This window comes from Molossus molossus, unplaced genomic scaffold, assembly GCF_014108415.1.
Source record: "Molossus molossus isolate mMolMol1 unplaced genomic scaffold, mMolMol1.p scaffold_m16_p_4, whole genome shotgun sequence".
NCBI classification, from domain to species: domain Eukaryota; kingdom Metazoa; phylum Chordata; class Mammalia; order Chiroptera; family Molossidae; genus Molossus; species Molossus molossus.
In genome coordinates, this window is record NW_023425377.1 from 51,995,993 (window position 1) to 52,013,189 (window position 17,197).

Sequence of the window (17,197 nt, forward strand, 5' to 3'; positions counted from 1 at the left end):
AAGGCACATATCTGGGTTTTTGGCTCAATCCCTGGTGGCGGGCATGCAAGAGACGGCCAATCAATGTTTCTCTCTTGCAACAATGTTTCTCTCTCTCTCTCTCCCTTTCTATAAAATCAATAAAAACTATTACATTAAAAAAAAAAAAAGAATGAAATCTTACCATTTGCAACAACATGGATGGACCTAGCAGGTATTACGCTAAGTGAAATAAGTTGGGCAGAGAAAGATAAATACATTGTAATTTCACTTACATGTGAAATCTAAAAAACAAAATAAACTAACAATTAAAACAGAAACAAACTCATAGATACAAAGAACAAACTGAGAGTTAAGATGGGAGGGGGGTTGGAGGAATGGGTGGAAATGGTGAAGGGATTAAGAGGTACAAACTAGTAGTGACAAAATAGTCACAGGAATGTAAGGTACAGCATAGGGAATATAGTCAATAATAGTGCAATAAGTATGTATGTTGCCAGGTAGGTACTAGACTTATAGGGGAGATGGCTTTATAAATATTACAAATGTCTAACCACTATGCTGTACACTTAAACTAACATAATATTGAATGTCAACTGCAATTGAAAAGCAAGGAAACAAATAAATAAAAATGAAAAAATAACTTATGCTGCATTTAGAAATGCCTATAAGATTAGTCTCAACTGAAATGTAACAATAGCTGCGCAAGAGTCCTCAGATATGACATTCCCTTCATTTCCTCCATGGCCATGAGGAAGGCCCTCTTTTACTCAGACTAGTGGAGCAACCTGGAATTCAAGCCCAGTGTTCTATCCACCAACCCATGTACAACTTACCACATGTCAGAAGAAGTGGTAAAAACCCCATCCTTCAAAGATTCAGGTGCCATCCACCGCACAGGAAGCAGACCTTTGCCGCCTTTTCGGTAATAATCCGTTTCGTAGATGTCTCTGGTCATTCCAAAGTCTGACAACAAACAGTTCACAAACTCTTACCCTTCAGCCTGTGGCTCAGTTGTGTGCCATCTTCACTGCCCCATCCCTGGCAGAGCCCTCAGATAGGCTCACCTAGTCCAGGTGGATACTCATCTGGGTGGCCACCAAATCCAGGGAGAATGGATTCTGAGGGTGCTCAAGGGATGTGGAGGAAGAGGACAGGCCACCATTTAAAGGGAAGGAAAAGGAACCATCAAGTTGCAAAAAAGCGATATTCCGGTCAGAGCTTGGGAATTCCATTCTCAGAAACGCTTCCTTCCTACCTATGACTCATAAGCAACCCAAATTGAAATATCAACTCTCTGCAGCCAACCTACTTTTCCCCTTTGGATATGGCCCCACCTAACGGTCCACTGCCCCACCAGAAACCCAGAGTTGGGTTCTCCTTTGACTACCCCCTTTCCTCACACCCTACATGCAAAACAGTGGTGAATCCTATCCACTCTTCCTCCACATCCCTCTTTAACTATCTACTCCTCTCTATTGTCCTGGAACCAACCAGGCCCACAACCCTCTCTCACCTACAGGATCCTCCCTCCATCCTGACTCTGACAGCCCACTGCCCAAGAGAAGCTATATAAATAGAATGACATCACTTTGTCACTTCCTGCTTACCTTGCTGATATAGGATAAGATCTTGGGGGATTATATATAGGATAACATCATTTCTTGCTTTCCACTGACTGCTAATGTAGGGCAATATCTTTTTGGTTCATAAATAGAATCACATCACTTCCTGCTTTGCACTGGCTGCATAGAATAACATCTAGATGACTTACTATGACTTGCAAGACCTTCTAGGTCTGGCTCCTGCCTCTCTCCCTAACCTAACATCTCATGCTGCTCTGTTCCTTATATATTCATTTTATTCATACTACATCAGACATCCCTCTAGCCTCATGGTCTTTACATGTGCTGTAACTACTTCTGGGATGCTGTCACTCAGGTCACCTTTTAATCCTCAGAGTCTTGGGTGAAATGGTGCCTCCTTTCAGAGGCCTTTCCTCTCTGTCATGGAAGTCCATTTCCTGCAGTGCTCCTTTCCCATCTTCTTAATCTTTTTATGAGTATAAACTATTTTATTGTTTATGTGGAACAGCTCTGTCTAGAGCTTTCTGTGGTGATAAACATGGTCTATACTCACACTGTCCAATATGAAAGCTACTGGGCTCAAGGTGGCTATTGGACACCTGAAATGTGGTCCATGCATCCAACAAACTGAATTCTTAATTTTACTTAATGTAAGTTAATTTAAATGTAGATGGGTACATGTGGCTAGTGGCTACTGTGCTAGATGGTGCAGAAAAAGACTGCAAGCTCATGGAGGCAGAAAAACCATGGTAACTTATTGATCATTGCACATGTAGTACCTCCTTCAGTGGCTTGCACATACAGGGTACACTAATATTATTTAAAGAAGTGAATGTAGCACTGGTTGGCTTTGCTCAGTGGTTAGAGCATCGGCCTGTGGTCTAGAGAGACCTGGGTTTGGTTCACATTAAGGGCACGTACCTCGGTTGTAGTTTGTCCCCGGCCCTGGTTGGGTTGTGTGGATGGCAGCCACTTTCACGTCAATGTTTCTCTCTCTCCCTCCCACTCTATCTGAAGATAAATGCAAAAATGTCCTTGGGTGAGGATAAAAAAAAAATGAAAGTAGCCCAGTTGGTGTGACTCAGTGGTTGAGTGTCGACCAACAGTTTGCTGGTTTCATTCCCGGTCACAGCACATGCCCAGGTTGTGGGGTATGCAGGAGGCAACAAATCGATGTGCTCTCTCATAAATGTTTCTTTTCTAAAATTAATTATTTTTGTTACATATGTTTCTCCTTTTTTCCCCTCTGATACCCCACTCCCTTTCCTTCCCCGCCCTGTAACCCCACCCCCCCCCCAGCTTTGTTATCCATGTCCACTGTTCATGCATTCAAGCATATAAAGTTCTGTGGGTTATCTATCCCTTCCCACCCCTTCTTATGGAAAATGTCAGTCTGTAACCCACTTCCATGTCTCTGGGACTAAACTGGTCCTCAGATTGTTATGTTCATTATATTCCACAAATAAGGGAGGTCATATGATACTTGTCTTTCTCTGTTTGGCTTGTTTTGTTAGGACAATACTTTCCAGGTCCCTCCATGTCATTTCAAAACATAGATCTTTCTTTCTTACAGCTGCATAGACTTCCACTGTGTATATGTACCACAGCTTTTTTATCCATTCGTCTACTGATGGACATTTGAGCTGTTTCCAGATCTTAGCTATTGTAAATAGTGCTGTTACAAACATGGGGGTACATATATTCTTTCTGATTGATGTTTCAGGCTTCTTAGGGTACATCCCTAGAAGTGGGATCATTGGGTCAAATGGAAGTTCAATTTTTAATTTTTTGAGGTAACACCATATTGTTTTCCGCAGTGGCTGCACCAGTCTGCATTCCCACCAGCAGTGTCCTAGAGTCTCCTTTTCTCCACAACCTTGCCAACACTTGTTCTTTGATGATTTGTTGATGGTGGCCATTCTGACAGGTATGAGGTGATACCTCATTGTTGTTTTAATTTGCATCTCTCTGTTGACTAGTGATGTTGAGCATTTCTTCATACGTCTCTTAGCCATTTTTATGTCCTGTTTGGAGAGGTATCTATTCAGCTCCTCGGCCCATTTTTTTAATTGGGTTCTTTGTCTTCCTTTTGTTGAGTTGTATGAGCACTCTCTATATATTAGAAATTAACCCCTTATCTGATATAGCATTGGCAATTATGGTCTCCCATACACTGAGTAGCCTTTTCATTTTGATGATTGTGTTTTGCTGTGCAGAAGCTTTTGAGTTTGATGTAGTCCCATGTGTTCATTTTCTCCTTTGTTTCTATTGCCTTAGGTGAGGTGTCAGTGAAAAGTGTGTTGCGTATGATGTCTGAGATTTTGTTGCCTACAGTTTCTTCTAGGATTTTTATGGATTCATGAGTCACATTTAAGTCTTTTATCCATTTTGAGTTTATTCTTGTGTAGGGGGTAAGTAGATGGTCTACTTTCATTGTTTTTTGCATGCAGCTGTCCAATTTTCCCAACACCATTTATTAAAGAGGCTGTCTTTACTCCACTGTATGCTCTTCCCACCTATGTCAAGTATTATTTGAGCTTATTGCCTTGGGACCATTTCTGGGTTCTCTGTTCTGTTCCACTGGTCTATATGCCTGTTCTTGCGCTAGTACCAGGCTGTTTTGATTACAGTGGCTTTGTAGTATAACCTGAAATCTGGTAATGTGATCCCCCCTACTTTGTTCTTCTTTTTCAAGATTGCTGTGGCTATTCGAGGTCTTTTTTTATTTCATATGAACCTTTGAAGTATTTGTTCTAGTTCTGTGAAGTATGTCGTTGGTACTTTGATGGGGATTGCGTTGAATCTATAGATTGCTTTGGGTTGTATGGACATTTTAATGATGTTAATTCTTCCAATCCATGAACAGGGTATGTGCTTCCACTTTTTTATACCTTCCTCTATTTCTTTTTTCAATGACCTGTAGTTTTTTGCAAATAGATTCTTTATATCTTTGGTTAAGTTTATTCCTAGGCATCTTAACTTTTTTGCCGCGATGGTATATGGGATTGTTTGCTTAGTTTCTCTTTCTGTGAGTTCATCATTGGTGTATAAGAATGCCATCGATTTCTTGACGTTCATTTTGTATCTTGCTACTTTGCCAAATTCATTTCTTAAGTCTAGTAGATTTGTGATGAAGTCTTTGGAGTTTTCTGTGTATAGTGTCATGTCATCTGCAAATAATGACAGTTTCACTTCCTCCTTTCCAATCTGGATCCCCTTTATTTTTTCTTCCTGTCTGATTGCTGTGGCTAAGACTTCCAGTACTATGTTAAATAAGAGTGGTGAAAGTGGGCATCCTTGCCTTGTTCCTGTTCTTAAGGGAAATGCTTTTCATTTTTGCCCATTGAGTATGATGTTGGCTGTAGCTCTTTTGTATATGGCCTTCATTATGTCGAGATATTATCCCTCTATTCCCAGATTGCTGAGCGTTTTTATCAGAAATGGATGCTGGGTTTTCTCGAATGTTTTTTCAGCATCTATTGATAAGATCATGATTTTTATCTTTCATTTTGTTTATGTGGTGTATCACATGTATTGACTTGCATATATTGTACCAGCCTTGCATTCCTGGGATGAATCCTACTTTGTCATGGTGAATAATTTTTTTAATATATTGCTGGATTCAATTTGCTAGTATTTTGTCCAGGATTTTGGCGTCTATGTTCATCAGAAATATTGGCCTGTAGTTTTCTTTCATTGTAATGTCTTTTTCTGGTTTTGGAATTAGAATTACACTGGCCTCATAAAATGCGTTTGGAAGTCTGCCTTCTTCTTGAATTTTCTGAAATAGTTTGAGGAGAATGGGTGTTAGTTCTTCTTTGAATGTTCAGTAAAACTCCCCCGTGAAGCTGTCCCGGCCTGGGCTTTTGTTTGCTGGGATTACATGTTCTTGATTACATGTTAAGTTTTTTCTGTTGATATTGATCTGTTCAAATTCTCTATCTCTTCCTGGTCTAGTTTTGGGAAACTATGTGTTTCTAGAAATTTGTCCATTTCGCTTAGATTTTCAAATTTTTTGCCGTATAATATTTGTTCACAATCCTTTGCATTTCTGTGGTGTCATTTGTTATTTCTCCACTTTTAGTTCTGATGTTGTATATTTGCGTTCTCTCTCTTTGTTTCTTGATGAGTCTATCTAAGGGTCCATCAATCTTGTTTATCTTTTCAAAGAACCAGCTCTTTGTTTCATTGATCCTTTGAATTATTTTTTTGGACTTTATGTCATTTATTTCTGCTCTGATCTTTACTATTTCCTTCCTTCCACTTGCTCTGGGAATTTCTTTTTGTTTGCTTTCTAGTTTTTTAAGTTGTGAGGTTAGATAGTCTATTAGAAATTTTTCTTGCTTCTTGAGGTAGGCCTGTATTGCTTGACTTCCCTCTCAGAACTGCAAAATCCCATAATTTTGTGTTGTGTGTTCATTTTCATTTGTTTCCAGGAAGTTTTTAATTTCTTTCTTGGTCTCCATGGTAACCCAATCATTGTTCAATAACATGCTATTTAGCCTCCATGTTTTAAAATGTCTTTGCATGTTCTTCTTGTGATCGATTTCTAGTTTTATGCCACTGTGATCTGAGAAGATGCTTGATATAATTTCAATCTTCTTGAACTTGTAGAGACTTAGTTTGTGTCCTAACATGTGGTCTATCCTTGAGAATGTCCCATGTGCTCTTGATAAGAATGTGAATTCTGCAGTTTTAGGTTGTAATTCTCTGTTGATATCTATTAAATTCTTTTGATCTAGCACTTCATTTAGAGTCTGTGTTTCCTTGTTAATTTTTTGTCTAGATGATCTATCCAGTGATGTCAGCTGGGTGTTGAAGTCCCTTGCTCTGCTTGTATTGCTGCTGATTTCTCCTTTGAAGTCCTCCAGAACATTTTTAACATATGTTGGTGCTCCTATATTGAGTGCATATATGTTTACCAAGGTTATATCTTCCTATTGCATAAATCCTTTCAATGTTATGTAGTGGTGTTCTTTGTCTCTAGTTATGGCCTTCATTTTGAAATCTACTTTATCAGATATGAGTATTGCTACCTCAGTTTTTTCCCCTTTCTGTTTGCGTGAAAGAGTTTCTTCCATCCCTTCACTTTCAACCTATATGAGTCTTTTGTTGTGAGGTGGGTCTCTTGTAAACAACATATATGTGAGTCATGCTTTCTTATCCAGTCACCTACTCTGTGTCTTTACTTTGGAGCATTCAAACCATTCACATTTAAGGTGATAATTGATATGTACTTATTTATTGCCATTTTCATTTAGTGTGGTTACATTTTTCTTCCTATTTCTTCTACTAATTACAGCAGTCCTTTTAGCATATCTTGTAGTGCTGGTTTGGTGTTAATATATTCCCTTAGCCTTTTTTTTTTGTCTGGAAAGCTCTTTATTTGACCTTCTATTTTTTTTTTTTTAAATCCTTACCTGAGGACATTTTTCCATTTTTTGTACAGATAGAGTGGGAGGGAGAGAGAGGAAGAGAGAGAGAGGGAAACATTGATGTGAAAGGGACACATTGAGTGGCTGCCACCCGCACGACTAACCAGGGCTGGGGACAAACTGAAACCGAGGTACATGCCCTCAGCGGGAGTCTCTCCAGACTGCAGGCGGACGCTCCAACCGCTGAGCCAAACCGGCCAGGGCTGACCTTCTATTTTGAATGATAGCCTTGCTTGGTATCATAGTCTTGGATTTAGATCCTTGTTTTTCGTGTCCTTGATTACTTCATGCCACTCCCTCCTGGCCTGTACTGTTTCTGTTGAGAAGTCAGTTGAGAGCCATATGGGGTTTTCTTTGTAGGTAACCTGTTGCTCATCTCTTGCTGTGTTTAGGATTCTCTCTTTGTCTTTAATTTTTGGCATTTTGATTACTATGTGTCTTGGTGTGGGCCTGTTTGGGTTCTTCTTACTTGGGGCTTTCTATGTTTCTTGAACTTGAATGCCTTCTTCCTTCAGCAAGTTAGGGAAGTTTTCTGCCACTATTTCTTCAAATATATTCTCTCCCCTTGCCCATTTTATTCCTCTTCGGGGACTCGTATGATACGAATGTTATTACGTTTCCAGTTGTCCCAAAGTTCTCTTAAGCTGTCTTCCTGTTTTTTAATCGTTTATTCCTTTTGGTTTTCTAATTGGTTGATTTTTTTCTACCCTGTCTTCTAATTCACTGATCCAGTCCTCGGCTTCCTCTACTCTGCTGGATAGTCCTTCCAACGTGTTCTTTATTTCTGCTATGTCATTCTTCATTTCCACTTGGTTAGTTTTCAATGTTTCTATATCTTTACTCATGCTGCTTGTGTCCTTACTCATGCTGTTGAGCTTCCTCAAGATCACGGCTCTGAACTCTACCTCTGATATTTTACTTAGCTGTATTTCATTGATCTCATCTTCGATAGAGTTCTCTTGTTCTTTCATTTGGAATTTGTTTCTTTGTTTCACCATTTTGGCTATCTCAGTGAGTTTGAAGCCTGCCAAATATTCCCTGTGGGCATTGGTGTTCTGCTGTTAGTGGCTCCCTCATGTGGGTTTGAATGAGCTTGGGTGGGCCCACAAAAACACCACTGTCAACTCTTACTTTCCTGGGTAGATTTGCAAGCCCAGGAAAGGTTCTGTTATCCTCTAGCTTTTTACCTGGAAGCTAGTAGTCTCAGTTACTCAGGTCCTTTGAATGTAGCCCTGGTGTTCTGCATAAGAGGATTACCAGAATGTGAGACTGGTTGTTAATGAGCCTCAGTTTGCATTTCTTTGCCTCATCTGGGAAAGGCTGAATCTCCAAGTGAGAGGCTGCTGCTTTCCCCCACAGATCTGGGAAGGTGCATACTGGCCACTGTCCTTTGTGGCCGCAACTCAGCAAAAACTCTGAGTGCCCTCCAAATCCTGGGTGACCCCACAGAGTTCCAGCCCAGTGTGCCCTCCCTCTTCCGGAGCCTCAGGTGAGTGGTTGTGGCTATTTTAGTGCTCTGTCCCAGCTCTCTGTGCTGTGGAGTGGGCTTGGTTTTTATTCCCAAGGGCACTGCTCACAGTTGAGACTGCTGCTGCTGTGGGCTACCAGCCTGCCACCCTCTCGTGCCTCTGCAGATCCTACCAGTGTCCCTGGTTATATGGTCCTATCCCGCTGCTTTTCTGTTGCTTTTTTCCAAAGATTTGTCTTTATTTTAGTTTTAATTCCCATTTGGTCCTGGGAGACCGTCCGTGTTGCTTTCATTCACTCCGCCACCATTTTCACATCCTCTATGCCTATCTTGTGTGCAGCTGGGTCACACAGGCCTCTCTAGTGTCCCCGCACTCTCTAGGTCCCATGGGTAATTAGATCACATAGTCCCTTTGGAGACCCGGTTCTATGCCTATCTTATGGGCTGCTGGGTCACACAGGCCTCTCTGGTGCTTCAGCACCCCACAGGTCCCGTGGGTAAACCGGATCGCACAGTCCCTGCTGGTCACAGAGGCCTGTCTGATTCCTCTGTACCCTTCAGGTCCAGTGGGCGGGCAGCTGGATCACACCAGTCCCTCTCAGTCTCTGGCTTACCACCGCTCTTGTGGGCTGCTGGGTTGCACAGACCTCTCTGGTGCCCCAGCACCCCTCAGGTCCCACGGGTGGGCAGCTGGATAGCACTAGTCCCTCTCTGGCTCTGGCTTCCCACTGTTCTTGAGGGCCGCTGGGTCGCATAGGCCTTTGTGGAGCCCCAGGTCCTGCCACTGGTGGCTGGGGAGTGCTGCTGCCCAGTGGGGCTCAACTCCTGCTCAGCCTTTACTCTAGTTTTGGGGGATGGTTCTCTGCTGCTGGTCTGTGCTTCTGTTGCCTGGGGATGGATGTCTGGTCCCCAGCCTCTGTTGCTGGGGGTATATCTGGACTCTGATCGGGGTGCTACTGTGGGGGATGGTGCTGGGCTGCTGGCAGTCTGCGGCTTCCGCAATGGGCACCTTGGCAGCTCCACTACTGTGCACTGGTCTGTGTTGACACAGAGTGTTCACTGGTCTGATGGTGTCAGGTACACTGGTGGGCTCAGGTTGCTGGGCCCTAGCTGCTCCTACTGTCTCCTCCCAGGGAAGACCTGGGATCTTCCAAAATGGTGGAACCTCCCCGCGGTACAGGGAGAAGCACCCTGAAGAGCCTCTTACCACGGTAGCCAGCTGCTCCCGTCCACAGCACAGGAACTTTCTGCTCCGTGTCTCTGCACTGCTCGGGTTTGGTCATCCACTGTCATGTCCAGTCACACTCTCTCACACACTAGCCTGCTCTCTCACACACTCACCCTCCCTCCAGTCCTTCCAGCCGCCATCTTCTTCATCGATGTTCCTATTTCTCTTTCCCTCTCCCTTTCTCTCTCTCTCTAAAATCAATAAAGAAAAAATTTTTTTTTTTTTTTAAATTTTAAAGTAAGAGAAATTACGGTGTAGAGACCAGGCACCCATCCAAAACTTTCACCATTGGAAAAGCTTTAACAATCCATGATAGACAATTACTTCTGAAACTAAACATGGCCTTATAATCCAAAGGAGAAAGCCAGACGAACCTCCAATTTTGACAGTAAAATCATGGGCAACCATGCAGTTTCGAGCTGCGAGGTCCCGGTGCACAAACTTCTTGGCGTTCAGGTAGGCCATCCCATCTGCAATTTCTGCTGCCATCTGAATCATCTCTTGCAGGGTGGGGGCAGAGCGGCCAGGGTTATTCTAAAGTTAAAACAGGAGGTTATATTCAGTAACACTGGGGCACATGCCCAGGAGTGAGTGCCCTGTGGAGTACCCAGGGGCAGCTCACCTCAGCCTCAGGCCGCAGGGAACGGAGGTAGCTCTTCAGGTCTCCATGAGCCATCAACTCCATCACCACCAGCGTAGGCTGGCCTTTGGACACCACCCCAAGGAGGCGGACCTGTAGAGCAAGTATTGGAGGGGGTCTTGGATGAGGGTCTGTGGGAAGATTTCAACTCCCTGAGGTCTCCCTAGTTTGGTCACACACAGCAATCTACTCCTGGGTGGTGTGTGGTAAACCCTAGTTCTGTCTCGCTCAAATGTCAACATCCTGGGGAGGGAGAACAAAAGGGAGAATTCAGGACTCACAGTCTGGTGGGTGGGAGAGCAGACAGGCAAATCAATGGAGAGTTCCTGATGTCTCTGAGCACACAAGGCACATTCCCACCTTCAGGCCTTTGCATCAGCTGTTTCTTCTGCCTGACCCTCTGTTCCCTCACATGTCTACGTGGCAGTCCCTACTGGATAGTATCCTTTATATCTCTGATAAAATATACCCTCCCCACTCCTAAATTCCCAATCCCCTGACTCTGCTCTCCTCTCTCATTTTGCCACAGTAGCATCTCCTAATAATGAACCTATTGGGTTTAGAGTCTGTCTGCACCCGCTGTATTAGAAGCTCCACAAGGGCAGAAATTTACTGCATCACAGAGAGTAGAACAGAGCATAGCACAGAGCAGGTACTCTATTAATATTCGTGGGGCAAAGATGAAGGGACTCAAGGTTCAAGGAGAAATGAGGCAATGTGGTAGCAGAAGGCCAGGAAGAATGTGTGCTGACTTGAGGGGTGGGGGAAGGGGGAAGGTGCACCACTGTGTGTATAAGGGTTAAAAAGGTGCTCAGAAGATAAAAGATGGAAGACTCCAGAAAGCACTGGGACAAAAAGAGTTTGGCTCCAGGTGAGGTAAAACTAGAGAAGGGAGAGAACCTCCTCCCACTTTTAGGATGCTTAGTGGATTGGGGCTGAGCAGGGCATCTGTACCCACTGTCTTCATGCTCTGTGCATAGGAGGAGGAAGAACAGTGCAGCAGAGCTGGAGAAGGGAATCAACATGAAAGTGATGATGGAAAAAAAATAAAAGGGTACAAGCACTGCTAAAAGAGTCACTTAAAAGAGTCAAGGGGCTCTTAGGGAAGTGGGGGTTTCTGTATGTCGTGTGCCTAAATTCTCAGAACTGCTATTAAATTGCTAACCTGCTGCTAAAATTGGCTCAAGGCCAAGTCATAAACATCCTGGAATTACACAGGGGTTTGACCTCCTCCTTACTTATAGTTTTCACTCCCTCCATTGCATAGTGAAAGAAACTGAACCCTGGTAACCTAGCCAGCCTCCTTCATTTGCAGGAAAGAATTACACTTGGTGGGTTTTGCCTTTACAAACCCGGCCCTTCTTTGTTCTCTCTGGAGTGTAGTGTAGTTGCTACCTGAATCTGGGTCTCCTGGGTTGTAATTTTTTGCTCAAATACATGCCTTTTGTTCTTTATTACAGCCTGAACCTCTTCTTTGGTTAACAAAAGTAGCCTCCCAGGGCAAACACAGGACTCACCACATGATGGCAGGTGAAGCCTTTCATGACTGAGGCCTCGTTGAGAAACTCGATCCGCTCCCGCAGACTGGCCGACTCATTGACTGTCTTCACTGCCACTCGAGTCTCCGCCTCGCCCTTGATGATGTCCTTGGCGTTGCCCTCATATACCATGCCGAAGGAGCCCTGCCCCAGCTCTCTCAGGAGGGTGATCTTCTCCCGAGGCACCTCCCACTCATCCGGCACGTACACAGAACATGGGAACACTATTCCTCATTTATCTACACAGCATTTTCAGGGGATCCCCAGCCACCTCCTACCCAAGTCCCCTGCAAATGTTCATTAGGTGACTTTTGTGATCCATGACCTGTGCCAGGCATATAGCCAAGAACAAGATAAATGTGGGTCCCTGACCTCATGGAAGGGGTGTCAGAGACTCAAAAAGGAGCCACACCAGTCCAGGGTCCTTTCCAGTAAGTGCTGAGCTGATCCTGCATCCCCATCCTGTCTGTCTGATTCAGAGACCCACTGTCTAAGGATGCTGTTTCATCTGAGGCTGCTGTTTCTGCAAAGTGCCAAGGGGATGGGGGACCACTCAACCTGTAAAATACCAGACATGTAAGTGAGCCCATCCGGGACCACCTAGCATCAGCTGATCCTTTGGCAGATGCAGCCACCTGAGTGAAACCAGAACTGAGCAGTGGAGCACAGCCCTGGGAGTAGACCCATCAAACTGTGAACTAATTAATGGTGATTTTAAGCCACTGTTTGGTGTGGTTTGTTATGCAGTAAATGAATGCAAACAAATGCTCGAAAGCCTCACAAGAAAAGCCCAAATGGTTTCTGACATCCTCCATGCCGTCACTGTGATGGGCTAAATTGTATCCCTCTCCAAATTCATTTGTTGAAGCCTAACCCCTGAGACCTCAGAATGTGACTATAGTTGGAAATAAGGCCTTTAAGGAGATAATCAAGGTGAAATGAGGTCATTAGGGTGGGTCTTAATACAACATGATTGGTGTCCTTATAAGAAGAGGAGATTAGGACAAAAACACACAGAGGGAAGGTTATGTGTGGACACAGGGAGAAGATAGCCATCTACACACCAAGGAGAAAAGACTCAAGAAACCAACCTTGCCATCACCCCGACTTCAAAATTTAGCCTCCAGAACTGTGAAGGAATTGTTTTCTAAAATAGTTAGTGTGTGGTACATAGTTATAGCAGACCTAGCCAATCACACAGTCACCAAAAGCTCATGAAAGGACACTGAATCACACAAAAGCTCTGCACTCAAATGAACTCACAGATGCTCCACAGGGGCACCCTGAGCCTGGATCTTTCCCTGTGTGTGTCCCTTGGTTCAGGCCTTCGAGACCTTAAAGACTCTCAGGCCACAGTTTCCAGACCAGACTAGGTACCCTTGTGCCCTCAGCCTTTGCTGCATTCCCAGAAGGAAGCAGAATAGTAGGGTGGAGAGGCAGCCCTGAGCAACCATCTAGGCCTCACCCCTGATTGTGGGACCTAATAACGGCCCTGAGGATCAGCTTCCCCTCATCCCTGATTGTGGGACCTAACAGCAGCCCTGAGGATCAGCTTCCCCATCTCTGATGTGCAATACAATGCCATTCCCAAATAGGGAGAGGAGGCTCCTTAATCAGCATTCATTTCCTCTTGCTCCTGTTCCCTCTGTACATTCTCACCTGCAATAACCTATCTTTTCTAGTTTCTCTGTTCTGATACTCTGACATCTGGGGGCCCTGCTTACCCTGGAAGGATTATGCCCCACCCCTAGGGGTAGCCAGTTTCTAGTGATGGTAAGGACTCACCTAGAAAAGCTCCTTTGACATGCAAACCAACCAATCCAGAGTCAATACCCCCAACCACCTTCCTTACAGAGCTCTCACACTCAGGGCCACTATCCACCTGCCTTAATCATTAACCACCCCAGGGCCAGGTGCCAGACAACTAGGGCATCCCTGTGCCCCAGAGCCCACTGAAATTATTCACACAAGCCATTCCTAAATTTAGCCTTGCCCTGCCTTGCCTTGCCTTTGTTGTGGAAACCACAATAAAGGCTCTCACCTACATTTCCCCTCTCCCTCTACCTTCTGACAGACCCTGGTACTTCTTCATGTGGCCCAGCATGGTACATGCATCCTATTTCTAGGGGACTGGGAGGATAAACATCTTCCTTCATGACAACCACTTCTGTGTCAGCATGTCTTATCAGACATGATTAAAACAGATCTGGGACACCCTTAAAAACACCATCCACCCCTGCATCCCAAGCCAGTGTCCTATTGGGCAATGGTCCTCATGCCTGGAAAGTCACTTTTTTATTTTTATTTTTGTTGCATGAAGCAGTTTAGAAAGTTGTAAGCAACAGATGCCTTCCACTGGGAAGGAACAGCCAGGCCTTATCTACAGGAGTCACTCGCTGCCCTTTGGTACAATCAAGGGAAACATAGGTGGCGGACCTATGATCCCACCAACAGCATCACATCCATTCTAAGCAGGCACCAAGAGCAGATGTGTCCCTGGCACCTACACTGCCTCCTACCCACCCTCTCTTGTCCCTGCTTCTTGTCTATCTCATTCCATCCACAATCTCCCATTTTGGTTTCCAATTCCTACCTCCCAGCATGGGCATCAAGTTCAGACACAGCTGTCTGACTCTGACTCTGAGCAATCTCTGGCACAGGCCCCATGCTCCACTCCCCCACAGGTAGGGTATCAGGTTCTCAGCCTCCCAGCCCAGTCTAGCCCACAGGTCCTAGAAGAGCTAAATCAGACCATCCAAATAGGTGCAAGACAGCAGGTGTCTGACTGCTCCCAGTGATGGTGTTTCTGCAGCAAGGGTCAGGGTCTTCAGCTCCAATGAACAAGAGGTTTTGTCTCAGCCTCTTGGGGTATCAACCCTTGACTTTCACTTGACAATAATGGCAAAGGAAACAGGACAGTAGGATTCTGGCCACCCACAGGGAAGAGGACGGTACTCACCATCACTAGCACTGAGGTACTCAGGGTTTGAAGAAGCATAGAGTGGTCCCAGTGGCCCATCTGGCTGCCTGGAAGAGAAAAGGGGAGACATTCCATCTTGAGATTCCCATGGGACTTCATGGGTCACTACAGGCTACAGGCCTCCCCACTGTAAATAGCACCCTTAGTAGGAGCATCCATGCATCAGTGTTGTTCTGGAAGCTCTGGTCCCAGCTCACAAAAAACAACTTAAATTTCAGGAAACTTACAAGCCAGTTGTTAAACATAACTATCATTTAAAAATAAATTGCCCTGGCTGGTGTTGCTTGGTGGTTAGAGCATAGGCCCACGCACGAAAGGGTGATGGTTCAATTCCCGATTAAGAGCATGTACTCGGGTTGCAGGTTCAATCCCGGGCCCCCATCGGGCCCATGGAGGAGGCAACCAATCGATTTGTCTCTCTCACATTGATGTTTTTTTCTCTCTCTACCTCCCTCCCTTCCATTCTCTCTAAAAATTAATGGAAAAAATATCCTTGGGTGAGGATTAACTAACTAAATACACATACATAAATACATAAATTACACAGGCTTACAATGAAATAAATTATATTAAAAGCAAAGATAACTCACCACTTCAAAACTCACCACTTCCTCATTATAATACTACATCTTCCTATGATCAGCACTCCTAAGGCTATCTATGTCATCTCATTTATTTACATTATTGTATATGTATGGTAGAGATACTATACAATAGTGAGCAACTGCATATCCCTTCCCAACTCTGCAATCAGTAACATCACGTCTGCAGCTTGAAATCAGTCATGGTGGGAATATTTAAACCACCGCAAAAATAGGCAAATGCTACAAACCGAGACTTGATTTCTTGTTCTGTTGTTTCTCCAGACTTGAGAAAGTGACAGAAAAATGCCAATAATGCAGATCAAATGTAAATGTGTCATCTATAGCCATGATAATGTACATGGCACAAAACAATGAGAAAATATTAAGCATTTAAGAATTATCTGATTTCCCAAAGTCACTCTTATGACTGATGAACACGTCTTATTTCATTTTTGCCCTATTCTTTAAAAAAAATTTTTTTTCTTTATTGATTTTTAGAAAGAGGGGGGAGAGAGAGATAGAAACATCAATGAGGGAGAACATCGATTGACTGCCTCCTGCATGCCCCCTACTGGGGATTTGGCCCACAAACTGGGCATGTGCCCTGACTGGGAATCAAACTGGCGACCTCTTGGTGCACGGGGCGACGCTCAACCACTGAGCCACACCAGCTGGGCTGTCCTACTCTTTAACATAAATAAACTATTAATCAATATTCATGAACACCTGTTTATCAATTGCAACCATAGGCTGGCTATAGTTACAAAGGTTCAGGGAAAAAAAAATCAATAAAAGTATTTGGTGAGGGAATTTATGATAAACTGGATTGTATATTGTATTACAATCATTATCTTTAAATTGCATGCTACACATCCTTTAGATCAGTAAAATTTACAACAAATTTAGATACAGCTGTATCTATATTTATGTATCTAGATTTAATTTTTCTGGACAGTTGATTGTTATGCATCTACCGCCACACTAACCTCTTCCTCAGGAATAGATAAATACTTCCAATCACAACACTGAAGAGGAAGACAAAGATGAGGGGGCCGATGATAATTTTTGCAATATTTGATGGGACGTCTACTGAAATAGAATAAGAAAATACATATTTCATATCAAAATGTGTTCACATTACAAATCACATCTACAAATATAATAGTGGGCCACATGCACTTGTCTCCCATCTTGTTTTTGTCCCTAAGCCTTTCTCTGCTCGTATCCTAGACCCTTCTTTCCCAGCAGTCCTGAAACATCATTTGGTTCCTTAGGGCTGGGCAGCAGACTCAGAGGTCTGTATTCTGGAAGCACACTCCTGACCCACAGACTACTGCTCATTGCCAGCCTTCTGCTTTCCCACCCAGGGCCAGCCTCACATCCATACAACCCAGGCCATTACCCAGGGTCCCACACTCAGAAGGGCCATGCTCTGGGTTTAATATTCCATGGTCACCATCTTGAAAGTCTTAATTTTTAAACAAGGGCCCTGCGTTTTCATTTTGTACTGAGCCCTGCAAATTAAATAGCCTGTCTTGATTCTGAACAGCAGCTCTGACAGATAAAAAAAATCCACTAGGAAGTGTCCTCTGTGTGCTAGACAGTTCTGCTCCTTCTTACTCAATGGCCCACGGACCTTGGTGGGTGTGTCCTAGTTGCCAGGAAGAGTACCAGGCAAAATAAAGTACGTTTGCCCCAGAGAACCCCTTTTATTTATTTTATTTTTAAAAATTAATTAATTTATTTTTGTTACAAATGT

The 17,197-nt window shown here is 43.9% G+C and overlaps 1 protein-coding gene across 1 annotated transcript in view; it reads right to left on the bottom strand.

Moving 5' to 3' along the window:
* Positions 1-17,197, bottom strand: part of INSR (insulin receptor) — a 230,720-nt gene that overhangs the window by 20,938 nt on the left and 192,585 nt on the right. The window contains exons 13-18 of the mRNA XM_036239654.1: positions 16,425-16,527; positions 14,834-14,901; positions 11,854-12,098; positions 10,319-10,429; positions 10,071-10,230; positions 816-945 (exon numbers count right to left, since the gene is read on the bottom strand). Coding sequence (XP_036095547.1) covers positions 816-945; positions 10,071-10,230; positions 10,319-10,429; positions 11,854-12,098; positions 14,834-14,901; positions 16,425-16,527 — 817 coding nt within the window. The remainder of the gene's footprint in view (positions 1-815; positions 946-10,070; positions 10,231-10,318; positions 10,430-11,853; positions 12,099-14,833; positions 14,902-16,424; positions 16,528-17,197) is intronic.